This window comes from Xiphias gladius, chromosome 8 (assembly GCF_016859285.1).
Source record: "Xiphias gladius isolate SHS-SW01 ecotype Sanya breed wild chromosome 8, ASM1685928v1, whole genome shotgun sequence".
NCBI lineage: Eukaryota > Metazoa > Chordata > Actinopteri > Istiophoriformes > Xiphiidae > Xiphias > Xiphias gladius.
The window spans coordinates 13,570,581-13,594,002 of record NC_053407.1 but is presented as its reverse complement, the minus strand read 5'-3'; the positions used below and the strand labels follow the sequence as shown (position 1 = coordinate 13,594,002).

Sequence of the window (23,422 nt, the reverse complement as noted above, 5' to 3'; positions counted from 1 at the left end):
GGGAGGCAGACGTGCTGTCTGCTCTGCTCTACTTGCCTGTGCTAAGCTGGTGGGGTGAGTCACCAGCAGAGGGGAGGGGAAGGAGGAGGGGAGGGAGTGGGAGGATATAGAAGCTGAGGCACGGAGGCAGCTCTGGGGAGCTTCCCATTGACATGCAGAGAACAGCGGGAGAAATTAACCCTCGTCATTATCTGCTGCATCTGCACAGCGCGGATCGTACCAGCCTACGTACCGCAGTGTCTAACACACCACACGGAGAAGTCATGGCTCTCTGGCTACATTTCTGTGTAATTTGATACCTCATTAGTGTGAGAATCTGTGACAGTATAGTTTGGCTCACATCCATGCACGCTTTCAGTGACAGATTTTATCAACAGTTGGGCTCATTTATCGGTATTTACGGGAGTATGTGTGGAAAGATATGGCAAACTGACACAAAACATGTCCATTGTCATCTTTTTGGTATCAAAGAATCATAAGACTTATTAACCTAATAAATAATCCTTTTCACTTAAAAAACTATAGCAAGATATAAATAATTTAGATTATAAAATGTAAAGTATGTGAGTACAGTTTAAAATTGTGGCCTTGTAGTGTAGGTAGGTGAGTCAGAGTGCTGCTGCAGATAAAGAGGAGAGAAGGTGCTGTCCTGCTGTGTGAACTGCTGGTAGTGCCTTGTCAATGAATCATTTAGAGATCAGAAAAATAATCAGTGGAAATTGTAACTTTTGATCAATCGTGTAATCTAGTCATGTAAAGTAATGGTACCAAATATTTGCTGGATGTGGCTATAAAAAGGTTAGAATTTGCCAGCTGGTTTTCTGTAACTTTTCAACAAAAACTCAACTAGAGCTTCAACTAATGATTATCAGTTCATCAGTTTTGTCTGTAAATCATCAGAAAATAGGGAAAAATACTCCCTGTATTTTCCCAAAACCTTTATTTGCATTGCTTGTTTTGTCCGACCAACAGTTTAGAAACCAAGATATTCCGTTAATTATCACATATGACAAAGAAAACCATCAAATAGTTACATTTGAATAGATGGAACCATTAAATATTTGGCTTTTTTGCCAAACTAATCTATTAATCGACTAATCATTTCGGCTGTAAACTTAACACTCTGGGTTTTTTGATGATTGGTCAACAAAATGAACCATTTTAAGACATCAGTTTGGGCTCTGATAATTTATGTGCACTTTCCCAGCTCGGGTTATTTTTGACTTTTTACAGCCCCCCACAATTATTACAATCATTTCATGCAAAACAGTTCATAATCAGTAATGATAGTAGAAACTAGTTGCAACCCTAAGTGACTTGGAATAGAGCTTAAACACACTTATATGACCAACCTGTTTGTTTTTGTTGTATAGACTAGAGTATGGACTGAGTTTACCCAAAATATAGTATTGTGAATTGTATTTTTGAGCGATTGTCAATGTGCGAATATTGATAAATTGCTGAACTGTCTGTGCCATTAAAGCTTTTAGACAGGAGCCAGTAATTTTTGTTGCCTCTGTGTGTGCGCGCATGTTTGTCTGTCTGTGTGTATCCTTGTGTTTGTGCTGCAGAATGAGACGGATACTGTGTTCTCCAAGAGAAAGCATCAAGCAGCAGAGAAGATTGCTTTCACCCTGGTTTCTGTTCCCCATGGGAATGACATTGCCTCTCTGTTTGAGCTGGATGCCACCACCCTGCAGCGGGCTGACTGTCTCGTGCCCAGGTCAGTCACTCACATGGGGGCAACACTAACAATAACAAGTTACATCCGTTGTGGTTGTATCCACAGGGGGCATATTTTACTGGAGTTCACGACACAGAGCACAGCAGTTCTTGTCAGAAAATCTGCCATTAGGGTGACATAATGTTACTTATTTTGACTCTGAACCATCTGCTTGGAGAGTTTTCTTCAAATAAGTGTCATTTTGTTATTGGTAATTGAGCAGTCTGAAATATACTTATACTTGTTACTGGATAATTTCTCAAACAAGTGAAAATTAAATAGAAATTACTTGAACTTCCTCATCCAAAGGGCGGTGTATTTCATGTATTTCATAACAAGATAAAGACTCTACAGCTATGCTAGTGTGCGAGTGAGGCTATACTTATGGACAACTATGCTTTGAGCTAAATGCTAACACTAGCAAAATGCTAAAATGCTCTTATGACAATGTTAACAAGCTGATATTTAGCAGGTATAAAATTTTACACGTTCATATTATTTTAGCATGTTAGTATGCACAAATTTGTTAATTCACACTAAACATGAAGCAGAACTGAGGCCAATGGAAATATCATATGCTTTTCAGGCATTTGGTCATAATCTATAGCTTTAGACAACCTGAAATTTTGACCTTATGATGGCACCAAGTGAAAAACCAGAGCTTTACCAAAGTTATAATTCTCTTGAGGGTAACATGAATGTTTGCACCAGATTTCATGGAAAGTCACCCTATGGTTGTTGAGAAATGTTACTTAAAACTAATCAAAAACCAATGAAAATGTCAATCTCGTGCCGATGCTAACAGAAAAGTTATTAGGTTTCTTCTTTGGGGGACCTAATGTCTGTACCAAACTTGGTATCCATTCATCCAGTAACGTTGAGCTATTTCATTAGATAAGTGAAAGATTTGATCACATTGTGGAGCTAAAGGAAACGTCAGGGGATCACCAAATTAAGTAGAATTCATCATCTGGGTAACATGAACGTCTAATCCGAATTTCATGGCAATTGATCCTATAGGTGTCGAGATATTTCACTAAAAAACAAAAATGCCAACCTTGTGGTGGTACTAAACGACAGACAGAGCCATCCCCAGAGCCAGCCATAGCTAGCATGGCCAAAATATCATATTCTAATATCGAATACGAGGCTAATTTACTAACCAACGTGGCTACTTTTTCAGTTCGACAACAGCAGCAAGATCATACAATGAACTAAAAATCATATCTGCTGTAAATAATTTGTCCCATCCTTCCTCAGAAACTCATATGTCAGGCTCAGGCACCTGTGCACCAACACCTGGGTGACCAGCACCAATGTCCCCATTGATGCAGAGGAGGAGCGACCGGTTATGCTGAAGGTCTTAACAAATGCACACTCACTCACACACTCACACTCACATACAGGGGCATCAGAAGGTAATCTGAATCTGAATACTTTCTGAAGCCACTCTACTCACACAAGTAAAACAATTGATGCATTATTTGGGGATTTGTTGTGGCTTTCATAATAGATTGGAACCTGTCCCACTAAAGAGGACAAAGAGGCTTTTGCCATTGTATCGGTTCCCCTGTCGGAGGTCAGGGACTTGGACTTTGCCAACGATGCCAGCAAGGTCTTGGAGTCCACCGTGAGAAAGCTTCAGTACGGCAACATCGCTCAGAATGAGAGGAGGTACAGAGACACGAGAATGATGACACAGGTAACACAGGATGGTGTGCATATTTTATGATTTCACGTTATTTTTTGCCTTCCTATATATTTCAGGTTTGTGACTAAGCTCCTGGAGGACCTGGTTTTTTTTGTGTGTGTGGTGCCAAACAACGGCCAGGATGTTTTATCTGTGGTCACCTCTACACCCAACCGAGAGAGGCAGAAACTCATGAGGGAACAGAACATTCTCGCCCAGGTTCGTCACGACTGCGACCACGCACCTGCAGGCACACTCACACACTTCTGTCTGGCCTCTTAGTCCGTTATTTTGGGACAAAATGCAGATGGATCTGAACTCAGAGCAAATCTTATTTGTATTGTATGTCCATTAGTGAGATATTTTATAATACCTACGTAGTAGTCTCAAGGAGTGTACTTTTTTTTAACCCTTTTCTTGCTCTTACAGTCTGTAGATCCTCAAGTGGTTCTTCATCACTGTGTCTGGGTTTCTGTTCCTCCAGATCTTTGGCATCCTGAAGGCACCATTCACTGATCAGGGTGATGGTCCAATGTTGAGGTTGGAGGATTTGGGAGACCAGCGCTATGCTCACTTCAAGTACATGTTGAGACTCTGCTACAGGGTTCTACGACATTCCCAACAGGACTATCGCAAGAACCAGGCACGTTTCCATCTTCTACATGAGACTAATATTGAGCGTTCATTGAGTTGTCATCAGGATCATTAATATGGTCCCCATCACCAAGATGCAAGGTTGTCTAAGGATAGAGAGATGGCTTTTAACTGGGAGCTTATCAGTACAGATTCTGCCAGACTGTGCAAAATCTACGCAGGGACCACCCTAATCAAAAAAACAAAGTGGTGCTCAAACACTCTTTTAATTGATTGGTGGATCAACAGAAATAATTCACGACAAGTTTAATAATGAAAGTGAGCTCACAGCACATTTTCTCTTACATAAATGAAAAGGTTGAATTCATACAAAATAACTCAGTACACTCATTTTTATTGCTGCTTATCGTCTACCTTGGTCAGGTACAACCTGTGGATGATGCTAACTATTAGCTAGTTAGCCATTAAACTAATTTTAGCTAGATAAACCTTTTATGTGGTTTTATTACAAGAGTAAAACAAGAAGTAAACCCACAGTAATTAGCTAGAACAACACGTTGTGTTTTTAATTTCCTGCTTTTATTCTCGTTCCCTTCACTCTCTGTCAGCCCAACTAATAATTACCTCATTAAAGCAACAGGCCTTTCCCGCTGCAGACATTTTGACGTGTCACAATATGAACATCACGTTTGTAAATAACATAGTCAGTGATGGCTGAATCCCATTAAGGTGCTTGAGGTTCTCCTTGTATTGTTCATGGCTCACTGGGACACTTGAATGGAACAGAGCCTTCATGTTATGAGTAATACCTCTGCTGTGGAAAGGCCTAGCAAAATTACATATACTTGCTATGACTAATTTCATCTATTAAAAATAACAAACATTTGCTAATCCCACTTTATGAAATATGAAGATCTGCAAACTTTTTTCGATTTCATTTCATTACAAATTAAATATTTTTTTCGTGCTAATCAAGCACACTAAGATATTGCACAACCTCACCTGGGATTTTTTTGACATTTTCTAAAATGACTAATCAGTAGTCAGAAGATTAAGAAGAAGTCAGTAGATTAATTGATAGAACGCTAACCCTTGATGAAAATAAGCAGCTCTTGACTAACCACACATAGCTACTGTTGAGGTTCTCTGTGGCTAACAGGCTGTGGATGTGACAGGCAGCTTTCAGGTGTAACTGTGGGTAGCTTTATGAAAGTGGATCCGGGTGTATTTTTGAAAGTTATCTTGTTCAACAAGTTCTCTCTGGATAATGGTTAAACAAACACAAATTAGATGCAGTGGTTCAGCACATTTCTATGCTTCAGTGTCACTCTGACGTTTTCTCTCAACTTCACTTCATTACCATGTGCACCACGTTTCTTTTTCCACATAGGAATATATCGCCAAGAAGTTCTCAATCATGCAGTCTCAGATTGGGTACGAGATCCTGGCTGAGGACACAATCACTGCCTTGCTGCACAACAACCGCAAGCTGCTGGAAAAACACATAACGGCCAGAGAGATCGAGACGTTTGTCAGCCTGTTGAGGCGCAACAGAGAGCCCAGGTCAGACCTGTACACCTCTCAAAGATTAGATGCCCCAAGGGGACTATTTAATAAAAGAAAATACAGAACAATCCTGACATTATGCAAGAAAAGCAGTGGTCATACATAAGATTTCAGTTGCGACTGTTTAAGTTTGAAATACGTGGACCGGACACTATCAGAGGAACACAGTATAATGCAGAATAATACAGTCCAATACAGTATGTGAATCTTACCCACTTAACCTTATTTTTGGGGTGTTGTATTGGAAGCAATAATCGGTATACTGTGTCCACCTGCATTACATGTCAAAATATAACACAGTATGTACTGTGACAGACAGAAAACGTATAAAACTTATAAACTTCAAAGCATAAAATTCTTTTTGCTTATAAAAACAAAGAATTTTCCATAACATTTACCTAGAAAAAGAGGGACAAAGATGCTGCATGCAGTCTATAATACACACAAACTTTCATGTGTACAATGTGTTTCTGTGCTGAAACTTTTGTTAAACATGATGATTCATGTCTGGTCTGCACTTTTAGATTCTTGGATTATCTCTCTGATCTCTGTGTGTCCAACAAGACGGCCATCCCCGTCACACAGGAGCTTATCTGTAAATTTATGCTGAACCCCACCAATGCAGATATCCTCATCCAGACCAAGTGAGTCACACCCTGTGGTAATTATATTTAAAACATCCCAGGTTATCCTGTCATATTTTATGAGTTCATTTTTAAAACTTGTTTAAACCTGCACATACTCTCCACAGCATGTGAGATTGCAGTTCTCCTCCAGTGTGCCTCTTGTGAAACAGATATTTCAGCAGCAGCTCTGCGTCAAAGTGTAATGTGTGCAGTTTTATGTAGTACTTGCTGTATGTCACACTCTCTCCCTCCCCCTCCTTCCTCAACCACTAGACTAATCTCTAACACAGAGAACACCTTGGAGTCCTCTCTGCTGCATGAGGAGGTGGAGGAGGAGGAGGTTTGGCTCTACTGGATCGACAGCCACAAGGAGCCTCATGGCAAATCGATCCGCCACCTGGCCCAGGATGCTAAAGGCAACCACAAGATGGATGTGGACATCATCACTTACTATAGGTGATAGTTGCACTCTTGCCTTTAGTTCCACAAATGTGGTCGAGCCTTTTCCCAAGAAACACAAAAATAGCTGACACGAGCAGGCAGGAGCCAGTGTTTTCCACTTGTCTTCCATGTCCTATCTGCAAAACAAAAATCCCTTCACATGTGTTTTTTTCTCTTTCTTTCCGTGTCCTTCACCTCTTCCGCAGATATCAGCTGAACCTGTTTGCTAAAATGTGTCTGGACCGTCAGTACCTAGCCATCAACCAGATTTCCTGTCAGTTACCTGTAGATCTGATCCTGCGCAGCATGTTCGACGACTGCTTGCCGTACAACCTCAGAGCCTCCTTCTGCCGCCTGATGCTGCATATGCATGTGGACCGTGACCCACAGGAGGCTGTGGTGCCTGTACGCTACGCTCGCCTCTGGACCGAGATCCCGTCCAAGATCACCATCCATGAGTGAGCGTCTACGTGTGTGACTATGTGTGTGATTGTGCTTTGAATGATACTTTGAGAATTACATCATATAGATTGTGATTGTTTTTTTTCTACAGGTTTGAGTATGAGTCCACTGACAGCTCAAGAGAGGAGATGAAGAGGAAGTTTGCTCCCACGATGGAGTTTGTGGAAGAATACCTCAAAGATGTGGTCAGCCAGCATTTTCCATTTGGGGATAAAGACAAGAATGAACTCACACTAGAGGTAAAATAAACTCAACATGGTGGATACTGTATATTTTTCAAATATGATTAGAGCACTTTCATCCACATTTTCTCACATAGGCTATTTAAGCCTCAAATTGTGTTTCATTTGTGTGCTTATATGTTCCAGTGTAAAGTTTCTAGTCATGATGTGCTTGATTTACTTCTCTCTTCTAGGTGGTGAATCTGGCTCGTAACCTGGTTTACTTTGGTTTCTATAGCTTTAGTGAGCTGCTGCGTCTAACACGCACCCTGCTGGCCATCCTGGATATTGTCCAGCACCCACTCACCTTCATGAACAAGCTCAACAAGAGCCCAGAGGCTGGTCAGTGCAGTTACACAGTATAAGTGCACTATTTCATTGCGTTGGTCAACTAAGGTTTAGCACATGAATGTAGCACATTAAAAAGTAGATAGAAAGTTTAAAGCTAATGAGTAAAACTGTATTTTGTTGCTACATTATTTAAGGGAGTAAGATAATTGAACAGGGAGGATGGACTTCCATAATTTGGGGACAGATAATAAAACAGAGACACACGATTCACCTTAGAATTATGACCAAATCATTTGCCTTCTTCGAGTGAACTGACAGAAGGCCAGTGTCTGTAGTCTTTAGGCTTCTAGATGGGAAATACACAGATACAGTAGTTAAAAATGCATGTAGGAGCAAGGCTATGCAAAAATACGTGAGGATTTAATTCATCTGTGAAAGTAGCAGGGAGCTAGCACAGGGAGGAAGGAACTGGGTTAATGGTCTTACATTTACATCTTGTTAGAAGGCGTTTTCACAGTGTTTTGGCCCAGATAAAGAAACCTAGGTATCAGTGGAACCAAAATATGGAATTTCAGAAATGGAGACATGTCGATACAAGTATAAGACGACTTTCAGAGAAAGACAGGACAGATCTGTTTGTGGAAATGATTCACAATAGATTGCCACTGGATTGACAAAACTTATTTGTGCTCAGGGAATTTGTTTTAGGTCGTATCATAAAGTCAAACGTTGATATATATGTAGCTTAATGACGATAGGCTTTACAAACCTACTCATGCACAAAGCAAACTATGTGAAGATAAATGTTTTCTTTAGGTAATAATGTCCTGAGAACAATCCACGGCGTTGGAGAAATGATGACTCAGATGGTGATGAGTCGAGGTGTGCCGCACAGCCTCCCTGACACTCCTCCCTCCCTGCGCTACAGTAAAGGACACTTCCTGCCCGACAATGAGGACGTCATGGTGATGGACACCAAGCTAAAGATCATCGAGATCCTGCAAGTAAGCGCCACCTTCTGGATGTACATGGTGCTTTTTAACATTTTTTACCAATCTCATAAGTGATTGTCTTTATTTTTGTGCCTTTTTACTTCCCGTTTAGTTTATCCTGAGCGTGAGGTTAGATTACAGGATCACATACTTGTTGTCCATCTACAAGAAAGAGTTCGGGGACAAGACCATAACTGACAGCTCTCTGTCAATGGCCGATATGCATCTAGTGACACGTGAGACATTATTCTCTCCTGATGCGAATACTAAGGCTGTTCTTTTACATTCTAAATTAGACATTTGCCACTGCAGCCTGACATTACTTAATTAACCTGTTGTTCACTTTATTTTGTCTTTAGCTTCCGAACCAGACATAGACGAGATCGCAACCAAAGCAGAGAGCATGTTTGCAGGAAGGTAGGTGAAAGGATGCTTGTTTACTGACTCCCAGGGATTTAATCCACTCTCAAACCCTCACTAAAGGAAGTTGAAGATGTAAGTGCGTATTTGTATGATTTCAGCTCAGAGTTAAGTGCAGTGGAGCTTGACGATGAGGGTGGCCGGACTTTTTTGAGGGTTCTGATCCATCTCATCATGCAAGATTACCCCCCACTGGTGTCTGGCTCACTGCAACTCATCTTCAAACACTTCAGCCAGAGAGCTGAGGTGCTGCAGGCCTTCAAACAGGTAGCGACATAGCAGTTACACTCAAACATTAAATACTTGGTAAGCTGACAGAGCGTGGTATTAGGAACTTCCCGAGTTAAGTGATTTTTGTCATGGCTGATGTAATCATTTTGGATTAGGAGGGTTCTCAAAAAGACCAAAAAGCTTCCTCAGCTGGAATCTAGAGCTGCACAAGCTCCCATTTTAACGACAGGCTGACTTTCCAAAGTGTTGCACCGAGACTTCTTGGCAGAGTTTTGCTTTTACGCACATTTGTTCTTTTAATATCTCTACGTCTGGTTTGCTTCTCACCCAGCGTGTGTGTGTCTGTGTATTTTCCAGGTCCAGCTGCTGGTGTCAGAGCAGGATGTAGAGAATTACAAGCAGATCAAGGCAGACCTGGACCAGCTGCGCCTGACTGTTGAGAAGTCAGAGCTGTGGGTGGAGAAGAGTGGAGTCTACAGCAGTGAAGACCTGGGGGTCAGGCAGGGCAAAGAACAGAACATCGAGGTGCTGTACCATCATTTAATGGTATCCAGCATCTAAAAGCAAAATTTTATAGATTATAGTGTGACATTTAGAGCTCTGCAGGAAGTTACTATACTGGTCTTAAACGTCCCATCAGTCATTCAGCTGCATGTTGAACAGCTTCTTTGTTTGTTTTTATTGTTAATAAAGATTGGTGGAAAGCAAACAGTGCAAACTGTTTTGTTATGGAGTACTTAGGCATAATGAATAAAAATGTCTGTCAAAACAGGAAGCTACAGCTAAATCAGGTTTTATTAACCAAGCGTTTAAACATTATTCTTTCTTTTATTGTTTAAGAAAAGTAATGATAAGGAGCAGTGCACGGAATTTTCACACCACATTGTGACAATTGCCCAGTAATTAGAGACAGAATACAGAGTTTGTTTTGTGCCAAAGATAAATCTTTTGGTGGGTGAATGTGACTAAAAGGGATGTTTTTCTTCATTTATCTGTTTTACCAGGAGGTTGTTCTGAGCCCAGTACAGGATGGAGATAATAAACCTCAGATTGACAGTAACAAGGCAAACAACTATAACATCGTGAAAGAGGTGAGACCCATGTCTTCATTTTCAGGTTATTCTTGTTAGATGTCTTTTTTTGCTGTTGTGTATCTATAAAATATTTGTCTGTCTCATCCATAGATCCTACTGCGGCTTAGTAAGCTGTGCTTTCCCAGTAAGAAGAGTCGTGTGCAGCAGCAGAGGCTGCTGAAGAACATGGGGGCCCATACTGTGGTGCTGGACCTGCTACAGATCCCCTATGAGAAGGTGAGTAACAACCACAACAGCCAACTGAATGGCTCATCCTACTTGATGTTGGTGTGAAATGTTTTTGTAACATGGTTTCTTGATGTCATGCTGTCTGACTTTCTTTCTAATCATCTTTACTTTTATTTGTTTGGGTCTGCCTTTGCACAGAGTGATGAGAAGATGAATGAGATCATGACCCTGGCACATACATTTCTACAGAATTTCTGCAGAGGAAATCCTCAGAACCAAGTTCTGCTACATAAACACCTTAACCTCTTCCTCACTCCAGGGGTATGTTGATATGATCTCGCTTTACATGTACCTTGTTGACATTTCTTACTTTTAGGGATGTTGTATATTCTAGTAGATCATCAGCAGAATTCGCCTTCAATAAAAAATACAAAGTCCAAAACAACAGCAGACTGACAGAAGCAAAAGTGATATGATGCCCAATTTTCTTTATGAGCAAGAACCATTTTCTTTTTCTTTTCTCTGTTACACAAAGGAATCAATATTCTGTTTGCAAGAAAATGATCTCTGTAAAAGACTGACACCTGGCTCCTCTTTTTTTCGCCAGCTGCTGGAAGCTGAGACAATGCGTCACATCTTTATGAACAACTACCAGCTGTGCAATGAGATCAGTGAACGTGTGGTTCATCACTTTGTCCACTGCATTGAAACACATGGAAGACACGTTCAGTACCTCAAGTTCCTGCAGACCATTGTGAAAGCTGATGGGAAGTATGTGAAGAAATGTCAGGACAAAGTCATGACAGAGGTGGGATTTTTTTTTTTTTGCCACCCACACTTAAACCCACACTGCATGGGTATTGATTATGGTTTGATTAAGGCGAAAAAAAACAGATCTAGAAATGTTTTCTTAGATATTATTCATTCGTGGGATATTTTGTAGGGAATACTATGCCTTGAATAGGTCTAGTTTCTTATTTTCACGTACATACTTTTTAGAAGATAATGTCATTTTATAGGGTACACAGATACATAATAGTCATTAAGGTGTGTGCACTGTTTAGTTGCAGGAAGACTATGCTGCATTAAATTACAATTAATCAGGATTCTTAAAATTAGTAAAATTCACTGCTCTAAAATATGCAGCTCATTGTTATTTTCCATTTGTGTTACGTTAAGAAATATTTGCTTATGAAACCTTTTTCTGCTTTTAATGCATTTGTTAGTATAACTGTTTATGTTTAATGTGTTATGATGATAGGGGCAGGACATAGATCCTGCATTTACCCCATGTACTGTAACTTTTCTTTGGGTGTCTGTCTGTGTGTTCAGCTGGTGAACGGAGGCGAGGACGTGCTGGTGTTCTACAATGACCGCTCTTCGTTCGCAGTGCTGCTGCAGATGATGGGCTCTGAGCGGGAGCGGACAGATGAAGATGGAGCTCTGGCATATCACAACACGCTCGTGGAGCTGCTGGCTGCCTGCACCGAGGGCAAGAACGTCTACACTGAGCTGAAATGCAACTCTCTGCTACCACTGGATGACATAGTCAAAGTTGTCACTGATGTCAGCTGTATACCAGAGGTAAAAACCAGAAGATAATAATATAATATGATAATAATATAATAATAATATAGCTATATGGTAAAGATGAATAATGTAATTTTGTCAAAACTTTTCTTAAATTTTTGGGGTACAATTTATAGCTGCATCTTTTATTCTAAATTAGCCAGGAATCAAATTTCTTACTTTTCCTTTTATCCCCCAGGTGAAAACGGCTTATGTGAACTTTGTGAATCACTGCTATGTGGACACAGAGGTTGAGATGAAGGAGATCTACACCTCCAGCCATATCTGGAAGCTATTTGACAACTTCCTGGTGGACATGTCCAGTGTAAGGCTCTGTCAAATTGAAAAGGTTACACATGTATGCCTAATCCTCTCCTAATGAGGCATGAATGTATGTATCAAGATATAGGAGGGCTTACTTAAATGCTAAATCTATTCACGTACTGCATGTGCAGAGAGCATGACAGAGATGTTGATGTGAGGATTTGCTCGTTCAGAAACTATCCTCTGTTTAATTTCTGCATTAAAGGTTTGCAACACGACCACGGACCGTAACCATGCAGATCTGGCCCTGGAGAAGTATGTGACGGAGACAGTAATGGCCATTGTCAAGGGTTTCTTCAGTTCACCTTTCTCCGTCAACCACTCCAACCTGCAGGTATTGTTTTCCACCTCTGAAAAGCAGGTGAAATGCGCCCGCAGAGGGAGGCTTATCCATGGCACATCGAAATCCTTTGCCAACTCTTAGCTACTTTACAGGAAAAATATTTGACACCAGACTGCTTCCTCCACTGCACCTTAGCCTGGGATCATCTTGTTTCATTGCAGATATTTGTACATAGAGCAGCTGCTTGAGATGTTTTTATGCAGAAGTCTTTTTAAATGTGTCAAATCAGAGATGATATTAAAGTGTTCCCATCTTTCTGTACACTTGTGCCCTTTAAAAACACAATATCCCCTGCTCTCTCTCTTCTCTTTTCACAGACAAACCAGTCTGTCTTCATCAAGCTGCTCCAGTCGTCTTTCAGGATCTACAACTGCACCTGGATCAACTCAGCTCAGAAGGCTAATATTGAGAGTTGTATCAAAACACTGGCTGACGTGGGTGAGTGTAGCTACTCTGCTGTCCAGCCTTGATGGAGAAAGAGGCATTTAAATACATTTAAACTATATTATTAAAAGTAAATAAAAAAATAAATAAGATAGTAAACATATTGAATGTACTGGTTTTGTATCATTTCACTTATTCATGTCACACTTTAAGCATGAGCTGCACAGTAACATTGACCACTGAGAAGCTCAGTGGATCAACTGCGGTTTGGGTGCCTGAGCTATGTTTGCTTTCCGAGCAGAAAAAATCAACTCACACTGACATCTAACCCTTCACGTCATTCCCCAGCTAAGGCACGGGCCATAGCCATCCCAGTGGACCTGGACAGTCAGGTCAACACTTTGTCTCTCAAGGTCCACAGCAACATGGTGCAGCGGGCAGCAAAGGACTGGAGGATCTCTGCCCGCACCCGACCACGCAAGGAGCCCCTGGGTGGCCCCGACTACAAGAACATCATTGAGAAGCTGCAGGTGCACAGACTTAAGACGAGCCTAAGCGTCTACAGCCGAGCAAGCGTCTCTGTCAGCCTGTGCTTAGGCAAAGCATCGGACTGAGCTTTTATTTGTGTGTGTACAGGGGGTTGTGTCCTGTCTGGAGGAGCAGTTCAGCCCAAAGGTTCAGGCAGAATTTTCTGTACTGGTGGATGTTCTTCACAGCCCTGAGCTACTGTTTCCAGAGGCTGCTCGGTTACGCTGCGAGAGCGGAGCTTTCATGTCCAAGTGGGTCTCTGAAGTCTCTGATAGATTTTTTGTTGATATTCTACATGTGCTAAGTTAAAGATTGGCATGTCAACGAACAGCAAGTAATTTTTTGGCAGGATTGAAAATCTAGCATTAACAAAAACCTTAACTAATTAACTATCATCCTTGACTTTTATTGTTATACTTACTCAGTAGGTCAGGAGGCTTTGGAAAAGAGTTAAAAGTGAAGAAACTTAAAAAAAAACCATTTGGAAATATAAAGGAAAAACATTATAAAGAAAAATAATTTTCTTTACATTAAACAATAGTGAATATGTAAAGAAAAAAATTAATTCATGCATCTATGGTCAGTGGACTACTCAAACTAACATATTAGATTCATCATAAAAAATTGGTTTGATACATGAGCCATCCTCCAGGGGTGCTGTTACTCTGCTGCTGCTGCTCTCCGATCTCCCTAGAGAAAAGAAAAGGATATTTCATCTGTGGTGATCTATAAAATATTGTATTGTTTTTACTTGCCAGTCACTGCATTAGCAGTTAACCATGGTAAATGATAGATCACTTCTCGTCACTCTGCCAGGCTGATCAAACACACCAAGAAGCTTATGGACAAAGAGGAAAAGCTGTGTATCAAGATCCTGCAGACACTCAGAGAGATGCTGGACAAGAAGGAGTGCTTTCAGGAGTCTGTGAGTACTTGGCCCTGCATGGGAAGGATGTCACTGAAACATGGTTTTGTTAAATAATGTGTCCCTTTTTAGAATTCTACTAGAAAATTGGTAGTAGTCTCTCAAACTGTCACTGTTACATAAGAACACACAAAGTAGGTGAAATTATCCAAAGGTTTGCTATGGATTTACCCCTGTCTCCATGTGCCAGTGCTTTGTTCCTATCAGCAGTGCAGTGTAGTCCTTATTTTCTTTCAGGTCTGTCGGCCCAGAGCCCAGACTCCCCTTCATCAGTATGCTGTGGGCCCTTCTATGTTACATAAGGCAGGGAGGCACTTGAGGACACACTCAAGGGAGGGAGAATAGGAGGGATAAAGTAAGGGAAGGAGGAGGAGGTAGGGGGTTGGTTTTGTTTGTTTGAACCAACAAATCAATACTGCAGTGAGTTGGGGGTGCAGGAGCCCGTCTCCTGCTTCACGCCCTCTCAGGCAAAGACCTGGAAAGTGAATCACGGGGGTTGGTAGAGGAGACCTAAGGTGGTGGCTGTGTGTGTGTGTGTGTGTCTGTGTGCACCAGAGGGGTGGTGGGTGATGGCCAGGTACAAAAAAGTCAGGTCGGTAGTCACCTTTGGATGCTTGTGGGAGAGTTTGTTCCCGCTGCGTGGTGAGAGGAAGTGACGCTTTACAATTCACTCAACACAAAAGGTGTTACTCCAGTTAAGACTTCAATAAATGTGCATAGGAAAATCTCAGTGAGAAAACAACAACGCGGTAGCAAGAATTGTTCACTGTTTGGCATTGCTTGGAGTTTACTGTACCAATCATTGCGAAGTAAACTGTGAGAAAGCATGTGTTACTGTTCTCTGACCATGGGGGATTTCATGCAGATTATTTTGGCTGGCAATGCCGTATTACTAAGGGCTGGTTTTGTTCTATCTCTTATTAAAATAGAATGTATGTATGTGCCTTTTCCCTGTCTCTCAGTGTAATTGCCTTAGTAATACTGTCAATACTATCTTTCTCAATATAGTACATGCCAGCCAGTGTCACTTACAGCTGCTTGAGGAGTCAGAGTTTTGTTTTCTCTATTTGTGTTTGCATCCTGTGTCAGTCAGCCAAGATGTTTTTCGAAAGGCAAATGATTCAACAGTTGTGTGGAAGAAGATCAGAGGAATTCAAAGTGGAAAAACAGTCACTTTTTAAAAGCGGCTCAGTGCATTCGAGAAGCCAGACAGTGCGGTAACGATATGTGAAATGTCAGTTTGTGTAGGTGTGCGTGAGTGTGCTCAAGCATGTATTTGTGGCCTCTCTTTGTCATATCCCTGTAGCCCTGAGCGTGGAGCTGCAGCCTCACTGCACTGGAGAGAGTGATAGAGAGAGAGAGAGAGAGAGAGAGAGAGAGAGAGAGAGAGAGAGAGAAAACGATTGATGGAAATAATGAGAGAGGGAGAGGCAGACAGACAAAAACAGAAGGAGAGAGAGACAGAGTGACAGCATAGGCAGCAGAGGTTGGTGGCTCCCCTGGGGTGCAATTGGTGGGTGGAGAAGAGTGAGAGATAGGGATGGAGGGAGAGTGATCGAGGGAGGGAGGGAGGGAGGGAGGTAGTTAGGCAGCCATGTGAGGAGCCATGTGAGTGGAATGGAAAAAAAAAGTGGGCAGCGGCTGCAGGGTGAGGGATTGGAGAGAAGCAGAGTCTGCTCAGTCCATGAGGAGACAGGGCAGGGGGTGCGCTTACGTAACAGCCTGCAGTGGCTGAGCCAGCGTCACGTGGACCATCACGTTCTCACTCCCTCCCTCCCTCCCTCCTACCCTCCTTCCCTCCTTACTCGCACTCCTCTGTCCAGTCTCTGCCTTTCTGTTCCTCCTTTGCCCCCTCCACGCTTTGTCTCATTCTATTGCATACTGTCTGCCTGCCCAAATTATTTTCTCTATCTCTCTCCCCTCTGGTCCCGGCCAAGCCCTGCTCTTTGTTTGCCTGGGTCATGCCCAGGGTGCTGGTCGGGTAGCGAGGACAAGATCTGCAGCAGTCACTGTACAGAGATGTGTTGGCTCTTATTTCTGCACTTCACTTGTTTTGGCTTTCAGATAAGGGAAGCTTTATAAATGTTTGTGCTCCCACTTGCCCTCAAGTTGTCTTCGATGAGGGAGGGTTTTTGGGGAAAAAAGATTTGGAAGAATGTTGGATGCATACTGATTCTGTATTCGGAGACTAGATTTACTACATTTGAGGAAATTAGCATAAAATGACATGATAGATTTTATTTTGAAGTTTGTCTCATCTCATGCACCTTGTTTGTTAAAGGATAGGGCTGAAATTATTCTATATTTTTCCTATTGTCAACAAATCCCATGAAAAACCAAAACCAACACTGTGATAGTCCGTCCCTTTCTGACATCCCCCCACTGACTTTAGCACTCAACTGCAAAGACAATTGTTGCTACAGAAGACGAAAATCTTTAAAAACTGATTACCAATGTATATAGTTTTTGATTTCTAAAACAGATTGGCACTATAGTAAATAGAGCATTTGTTGGGGACTATTTTCATGCAGAATAATATATGTACATTTGATGCGCATGAGTATTTACAGCAGTAGGACTGACTCAAAATAATTTACAGTGCCCTCATGCATTGTGATGAAGGAGCAGGTCAGCCACTGCACCAGTGTGGCTCATTTATGTGTTTTCGACACTTTTCGCACAACAATGAAGGTCTTTGGTACAGAGGAATAAGATATATAAGGCTGGCTTGTTAGTAGGATCAGTTCAGTGCTGGTTTGGTCTTTTCATGGGATTTGCTGACAATAAGAAAAATATAAAACATCCTCATCCTTACACACAATGGCAACTGACAGCAACTTGAGATGAAAGAAGCTTTATATTTTAGTTATTTCTGTGAACACATGCATCTATATGTATGCAATGTGCTGTCATGACTACGTACATGTAAGCATGTCTTCCTGTTTACAGAGGACCGAAAAGCCAGTTATGTAATACAAATCACTCTAACACTCTTTCTCTTTCCTCCCTCCCTTTCACACTCATCCCTGTCATTCACAAGCTGTCTGTCTCTCTGTCCATCTTTCTCTTCCGGTCCCTCTCTCTCTCACTCTCTCTCTTTCTCTGTCTTTCTTGCTTGCCAAGTTTCACACCACCTGCCCAAGGCAAAGCAGATTTACAGATTACCACCCTCTCGATGCTAAGCGCATCACATGCACGCATGTAGATGGAAAGCCTCGCTCAGTACACACACACACCCACACACACTCCCGGGCATGCAGTGCCACGCTGGCTGTCCCTGTGTGAGCTCATCCTGCAGGGCTTTCCCTGTTGATTTGTGGGACTTGTGGAACATGTCTTAGGTTCATCCACAGGGAGCGGGTCAGAAGGGCAGAGAAGCAGTCTGAGCTCATGGGTACCTTGTGTGCATTGACCTTTTGCTTCTGGATTGAGCCTGATGCACCATGGTGGGTCAATTCAGAAAGTTGGAATTAGGAACGACAAACTAAAAATCTACATCCTGAATGCCTTTAGAATTAGTGAACTTTTTATCTAATAACAATAATAATAATAATCTGGGTGTAAATCTGTTGGTCATGTATGTTTTACTACCCGATCATGTGCTCAGCTTGTCTTATCTTTCCCTCCTCTCGCCCTCACATCTCTCGATCCATCAGTCAGGTGTCTGTTAGTTAAGTATTATGTTTTGGTTTCCATAGCAATGAGGGATTAGCACATGTTGTTTGTCTGTCTGGTCTTGCCCTGACTGGGCGCAGGAAATCTGTCTACCCACTGTAGAAATGCCCTCAGACCCGGAACACGGTGCCTGCTGAACTTTTCTTTTAGCTGTAAGCTTTGGAGGAAAGATATGTCTTGTATAAACCACTTGTAGAAATGCGCGGCCACTATGAATGAGATTAATTGTCATTGTGAACAGTGTTTCGACACACTTGGTAGCGTGTTATTTGGATCTGATTGCATGTGAGTTAGATCACTTGTGCTCAGGAAGGCACATGACAGACGACAAAATGAAATATATGACTCGCAACTTGTTTGTCCTTTTTGCCTCTAGCTTTCAGTTTTGCTAATGCACGAAGCTGGTGGACAAAATAAAAGAAACCCCTCAGGATACAATACAATAACCCTGAAGTAAATCAACAGTTTGGTGAAGTTCATACTGTTTGTTCTTTTTTGACACTGTCAGAAGTTTTGGTTTGTAGTGCTATTAAGCAAACATTCTGCTAAGTGCCTTTCAGTATGTGTCACAAGTGTCTGCTTGTGGCCACTTTTCCTCTTTGCCAACACGGTTTTTTATGAATTTTAAGATGCTGTCTATTATCATAGTCTCAGACTTTTCCCTCTTCCACATTTCATAATTTGGCAATATTTGTAACTGATGCTCGGGCTAATGTGTCCTTCTGTAAGTTCTCTTATGTTGCCATGCTAACTCACTTAAGATATTTGTGATCACACCTCTATTAAAGCAAATCTGCATCCACTAATGTAGACTATTTAATTATGATTGACTGAATTTCTTTTGCATCAGTCACATATGCCCGTAGTCACGAGACACTCATCAACACTGACAGAAAAAACACCTCAAATTAACAAAACTAAGAGTCTACAGCCAGACTAATGGCTCTGTGAGGCTGTACAGTGGTGCTTTGAGCTAAATACTAGGGTCAGCATGGCAACATTTTGGCCTGATGATTTGCTAAATGAAAGATAAGGGATCACAAACATTATTACAATTCATCTTTAGGGGGACATGGATGCTTTCACCAAATTTGATGGCCATCCATTCAATAGTTTTTGAGACATTTTACTCAAAACCACAAATGTGAACCTCATGGTGGCGCTAGAAGAAAAGTCAAGGGATCACCAAAGTCATTAGGATACATGATCTGGAAACCATGAACGTCTGTACAAGGTTTTGTGCCAATCCATCTGGTAGATGTTGAGATATCGCACAAGATAAGTAGCAAGTTTGACCTGCTGTCGGCGTTGGATGAAAAGCCAGGGGATCACCAAAGTCAGACGGATTCATCATCTGGGGGCTATGAATGTGTGTACCGAATTTCAGGGAAATCCATCAAATAGCTGTTGAGATATTTCAGTCTGGACCAAAGTGATGGGCTGACTGACTGACATTTCCATCCATATAGCCCCTCCACTAGCATGGCTATAAACCAAGACCTACCAGGTACCAGTGAAGCAGACAAAAGGAACAAACCTTACCTTAAGCCCTCTTCCATAGTGAACCCTCCAGCTAACAGCTGGCCTTTTGCTGAATGCTTGTTTACGCTGCTGGTCTTGTATTTCCCTGTACCAGTCTCACCAATTGCTCTCACATGTGGGCTTAATTTGTTTTGCTGATGTGCTTGCTTTTTGGGTAAAAGCATTTTATGTGCTGTGGAATTGCAGCTTGAAAACATTGTAAATGGCAGCACATGATACATGCGTCCGTACATGTGTGTCTCCTGCAGAATTTCATCATGTGCGTGTAACAGGGTTGAGTTTTGGCCGTGTGTACAGAGCTGCCTGTAGTGACCATGGGTCAGGAAACGTTTCATATCCTACAGAAGGGTAGAGCGTTGGAATGAAGAAGAGCCGAGATGTAACAGAAATAGTTCGGTCTGCCTGACCCTAACCTAACTGAAAAGCATCACCTAACATAGCTTGACAGAGCCCACCATTAAAGTGCCTTAGCAATAAATCACCCTGTAATTAGCAATAGCAGCATGTAACTCGGACTGTAGCTGCTATTTACTCACTCTGTATACAGGACTGTAGCCAGAATTTTAGAAATCCCGTGGTCATGAGTCAGACACCACCATCCCTTGTTCAAATATTTTTCTGAAAATTTTATTTAAATGGAGATGTTTTCTTCAAAGAAATTCTTCAAATCAACAACTGCTTATAACCTAGTTATTTTAGTTAAAAGTTTATGTCTCAGAAGTTTTTGAGTTTTCTCTATGATTAATACCAGATTACATACATTTCCAGGAGCTATAGGAACTCCTCTAGGAAATTATTGGCCTGTAAAGTCCTACTGTTTTATTTCCAATGTCTAAATGCTGTTTCTCTTTATGCTGCCAGGAGTAAAAAATTGCTGGAGAAATATAGAGTCCTGGCAAAAATAATCTAAACTTCTACAGTGTTGCAAATGATATGACCTCAGTGTCACCTTTGTCTTTGCTCTCTACCTTTTATATTCCCATAGTGTTTGCACAAAACCAGCAGCATAATGTGACTGTATGGGTCAAAAATCTCCTCTTCATGAAATAACCACCTTGGTGAGGAAACCTTGCAAACATTGAAACGGATACGTATTATATTACAGAAGGCTCCCACTCCGAGCTTTTCATTCCCCCCTCCCAGTTCCAAGCTTACTAGCGGCTCAGAGACAATTGAATTCTTTATTAGATGACATGCAACACATGCTTTTACATGATCATATTGAATTTCAAACTGAGTTTTAGTATCAAGTGCTAATGATGATAAATAATCCTCAGAAGGACTGAAGTTTCTGGTGGGACCTAAATGTTGCTTCCTGATGGTAAAGTTGTCAGTTGTTGCTCTGCCCTCACATGGCCTACTTGTGCTGTGTCACAGTGTACTGGATCAGCGGTCCACACTGTTTACAAAAGACACACACCCAGAGTCCTCTCATGTTTTTGTTGTGGGAGAAAATAACACAGAAAAGAAAACTATTTGCCCCGCCCCCCACTGTGGCTTGAGTCTCTGCTATAATCGACCTTGTCTGACCTGAGCGGCTCAAACCTCCCCCACCTGTTCCTGGCACTGTCTGTCCTGGTTCACAGTTGGTGCTTCCCTCCGATGCCTGTGTGAGTTTTCAGACCACCTAAAGAAGCATAGGGCAGGCTGTGTCTTTGTCTTTTTCTGCATAGATCTCTCCGGAGTTGGAGAGATCTGTAGACAGCAGAGCTGCGATGGGGGTTGGAGGAGGAGGGAGGGGGGAAGTGGGGTTGCGAGGAAGCCGGAGGTGGGGATCGGCAGCTCATCTCCAGCTTGGACACCAGAGCCGCAGTGTGGCGTGCCGGTGCACATTTTAAAACACCACGACTGTCTGCTCCTTGCTAGGTTTTGTTTGTGTGCCCCCCCCCCCCACTCCTCTTACTTCTGTCAGTTCTTCTACCTCTATTTCTATTTCTCTTTCTTTCTAGTGGCTCTTACATCACCTGACTGGAGTTTTTCTCGTCAATGCAGCAGCAGGCAGATGAGTCAGGCTGGGCTGACTCTCTTCTATAGCCATTCTGCCTCGCCTCTCCGCTCCTCCCCTCTACTCTTCTCGCCTCTCTCTCTGCAGACCTAGCCAGCAGACTGCATCGCCCAGAAGGGAGGCGAACAAGAGCAAAAAACTGTCACCCCCACCCCCTTTCAACTTCCCCCCACCAGGGCGTTTCTTTCATTGGTGTTTGAGAGTAGTGCAACACCAACACGTCCTCTGTCAGAAAGGGGGAAATGTTAAGTCAAACATGATTCAATCTGCAATCAGTCAAAGAGTGCGCATTGGGATGCACTGCCTTATAGAGTGTAGTGCTGAGTTTGTAGTTGGACCAAGTGTGTGTGTGTGTGTGTGTGTGTGTGTGTGTGTGTGTGTGTGTGTGTGTGTGTGTGTGTGTGTGTGTGTGTGTGTGTGTGTGTGTGTGTGTGCATTGCTGTGTGAAAATGAGAGGCTGGCTCAATGGATCCTCACATTCAGCTCAAGATGTGTGTGTGTGTGTGTGTGTGTGTGTGTGTGTGTGTGTGTGTGTGTGTGTGTGTGTGTGTGTCCCGTCTGTGTGTGTGTGTGTGTGTGTGTGTGTGTGTGTGTGTGAGTGTGTGTGTTTGTGAGATAGCTCAGCCAGACAGTGCAGGCAGACAAGTGTCTCTGCTGACTGCAGATGAGATGGAGTGTTTACTGACACAGGGAGCATCAGCTACACGTGCTGCTCCACATCTTCGCTCTTTGGTGCACCTAGTCTGAGGCTCCTCAGCTGGACTGTGCCTGGGCGGCCTTCATGTTGAGGCATGGAGGTGCCTCATTTGTCTTATCTCTCACTGTCTAAATAGTAATGGTCTATTTTTGAAGGGTGCAGTTTGGAGTGTTATTGAAAATATACCATCAATAGTGACCAGTTTCTCTTTGATAATTCAGTTTCAGTGTCTAGCAGAAACTGTTTCCTGTGCCACAATACAGTTTTATTATGTTTGCAGTGCACCAGAAAATTTACTGTAAGCGGAAACTTTAAACAACACTCACAAAGGCAGCTACACAAATCATATTAAGCTCAAAACCAGTTAGCGTTATGTGTCAGCTTTAACAGAGGTGTGACAGTCACAATGGGAACTTGCCAAATGACTATTTGTTTGAATTATTAATTACTTATTAAAATTCTTGCTGATAAACTTTTTGGTGATCAATGAATCAATTACTTTACTAATTGTTTCAGCACCAATTTGCATCATAATACCACTACATACACCCTGAAAAATGATCAATGAGTTGATTCAACCCCTCAAACAGTTCAGGTTTCATCAAGGACTGCAAGGATTTTCAAGTATTTCTGTTGTGTTGTCCACCACCAGTACCGTATCTCAGCGGAAGGCTGATTGTCCTACTAACATTTCCATGGAAACCACAGGTGGCTCCCTACGGTCCATTTCTTTTGCTCCACCCTTCAGTCAATCTGTTTATCCATCTATTCATCCATCCTGCCACTCTGTTGATCAATAATAACAAGGCCATTTTGAGTTGTCAGGTTGCCATAGAAACTGATGCTGACCACCTTTAGTGTCCATGCGTTCTTTATATGCCATCCCATCCATCCATCCTCCATCCATTGCC

The 23,422-nt window shown here is 42.1% G+C and overlaps 1 protein-coding gene across 2 annotated transcripts in view; it reads left to right on the top strand.

Moving 5' to 3' along the window:
- itpr2 (inositol 1,4,5-trisphosphate receptor, type 2) overlaps positions 1–23,422 on the top strand; it is a 58,497-nt gene that overhangs the window by 11,207 nt on the left and 23,868 nt on the right. The window contains exons 11-37 of one of the 2 annotated variants that reach the window (XM_040132146.1): positions 1,572–1,723; positions 2,984–3,083; positions 3,237–3,397; positions 3,491–3,632; positions 3,898–4,056; positions 5,398–5,570; positions 6,098–6,217; positions 6,473–6,655; positions 6,847–7,098; positions 7,194–7,341; positions 7,518–7,665; positions 8,431–8,618; positions 8,719–8,842; positions 8,966–9,023; positions 9,128–9,293; positions 9,615–9,803; positions 10,262–10,348; positions 10,442–10,567; positions 10,718–10,840; positions 11,127–11,327; positions 11,852–12,103; positions 12,288–12,413; positions 12,618–12,746; positions 13,073–13,193; positions 13,488–13,669; positions 13,776–13,918; positions 14,484–14,592. In XM_040132146.1, the coding sequence (XP_039988080.1) occupies positions 1,572–1,723; positions 2,984–3,083; positions 3,237–3,397; positions 3,491–3,632; positions 3,898–4,056; positions 5,398–5,570; positions 6,098–6,217; positions 6,473–6,655; positions 6,847–7,098; positions 7,194–7,341; positions 7,518–7,665; positions 8,431–8,618; positions 8,719–8,842; positions 8,966–9,023; positions 9,128–9,293; positions 9,615–9,803; positions 10,262–10,348; positions 10,442–10,567; positions 10,718–10,840; positions 11,127–11,327; positions 11,852–12,103; positions 12,288–12,413; positions 12,618–12,746; positions 13,073–13,193; positions 13,488–13,669; positions 13,776–13,918; positions 14,484–14,592 (4,062 nt within the window). The remainder of the gene's footprint in view (positions 1–1,571; positions 1,724–2,983; positions 3,084–3,236; positions 3,398–3,490; positions 3,633–3,897; positions 4,057–5,397; positions 5,571–6,097; positions 6,218–6,472; positions 6,656–6,846; positions 7,099–7,193; positions 7,342–7,517; positions 7,666–8,430; positions 8,619–8,718; positions 8,843–8,965; positions 9,024–9,127; positions 9,294–9,614; positions 9,804–10,261; positions 10,349–10,441; positions 10,568–10,717; positions 10,841–11,126; positions 11,328–11,851; positions 12,104–12,287; positions 12,414–12,617; positions 12,747–13,072; positions 13,194–13,487; positions 13,670–13,775; positions 13,919–14,483; positions 14,593–23,422) is intronic. The other variant, XM_040132148.1, reaches the window with a different exon arrangement.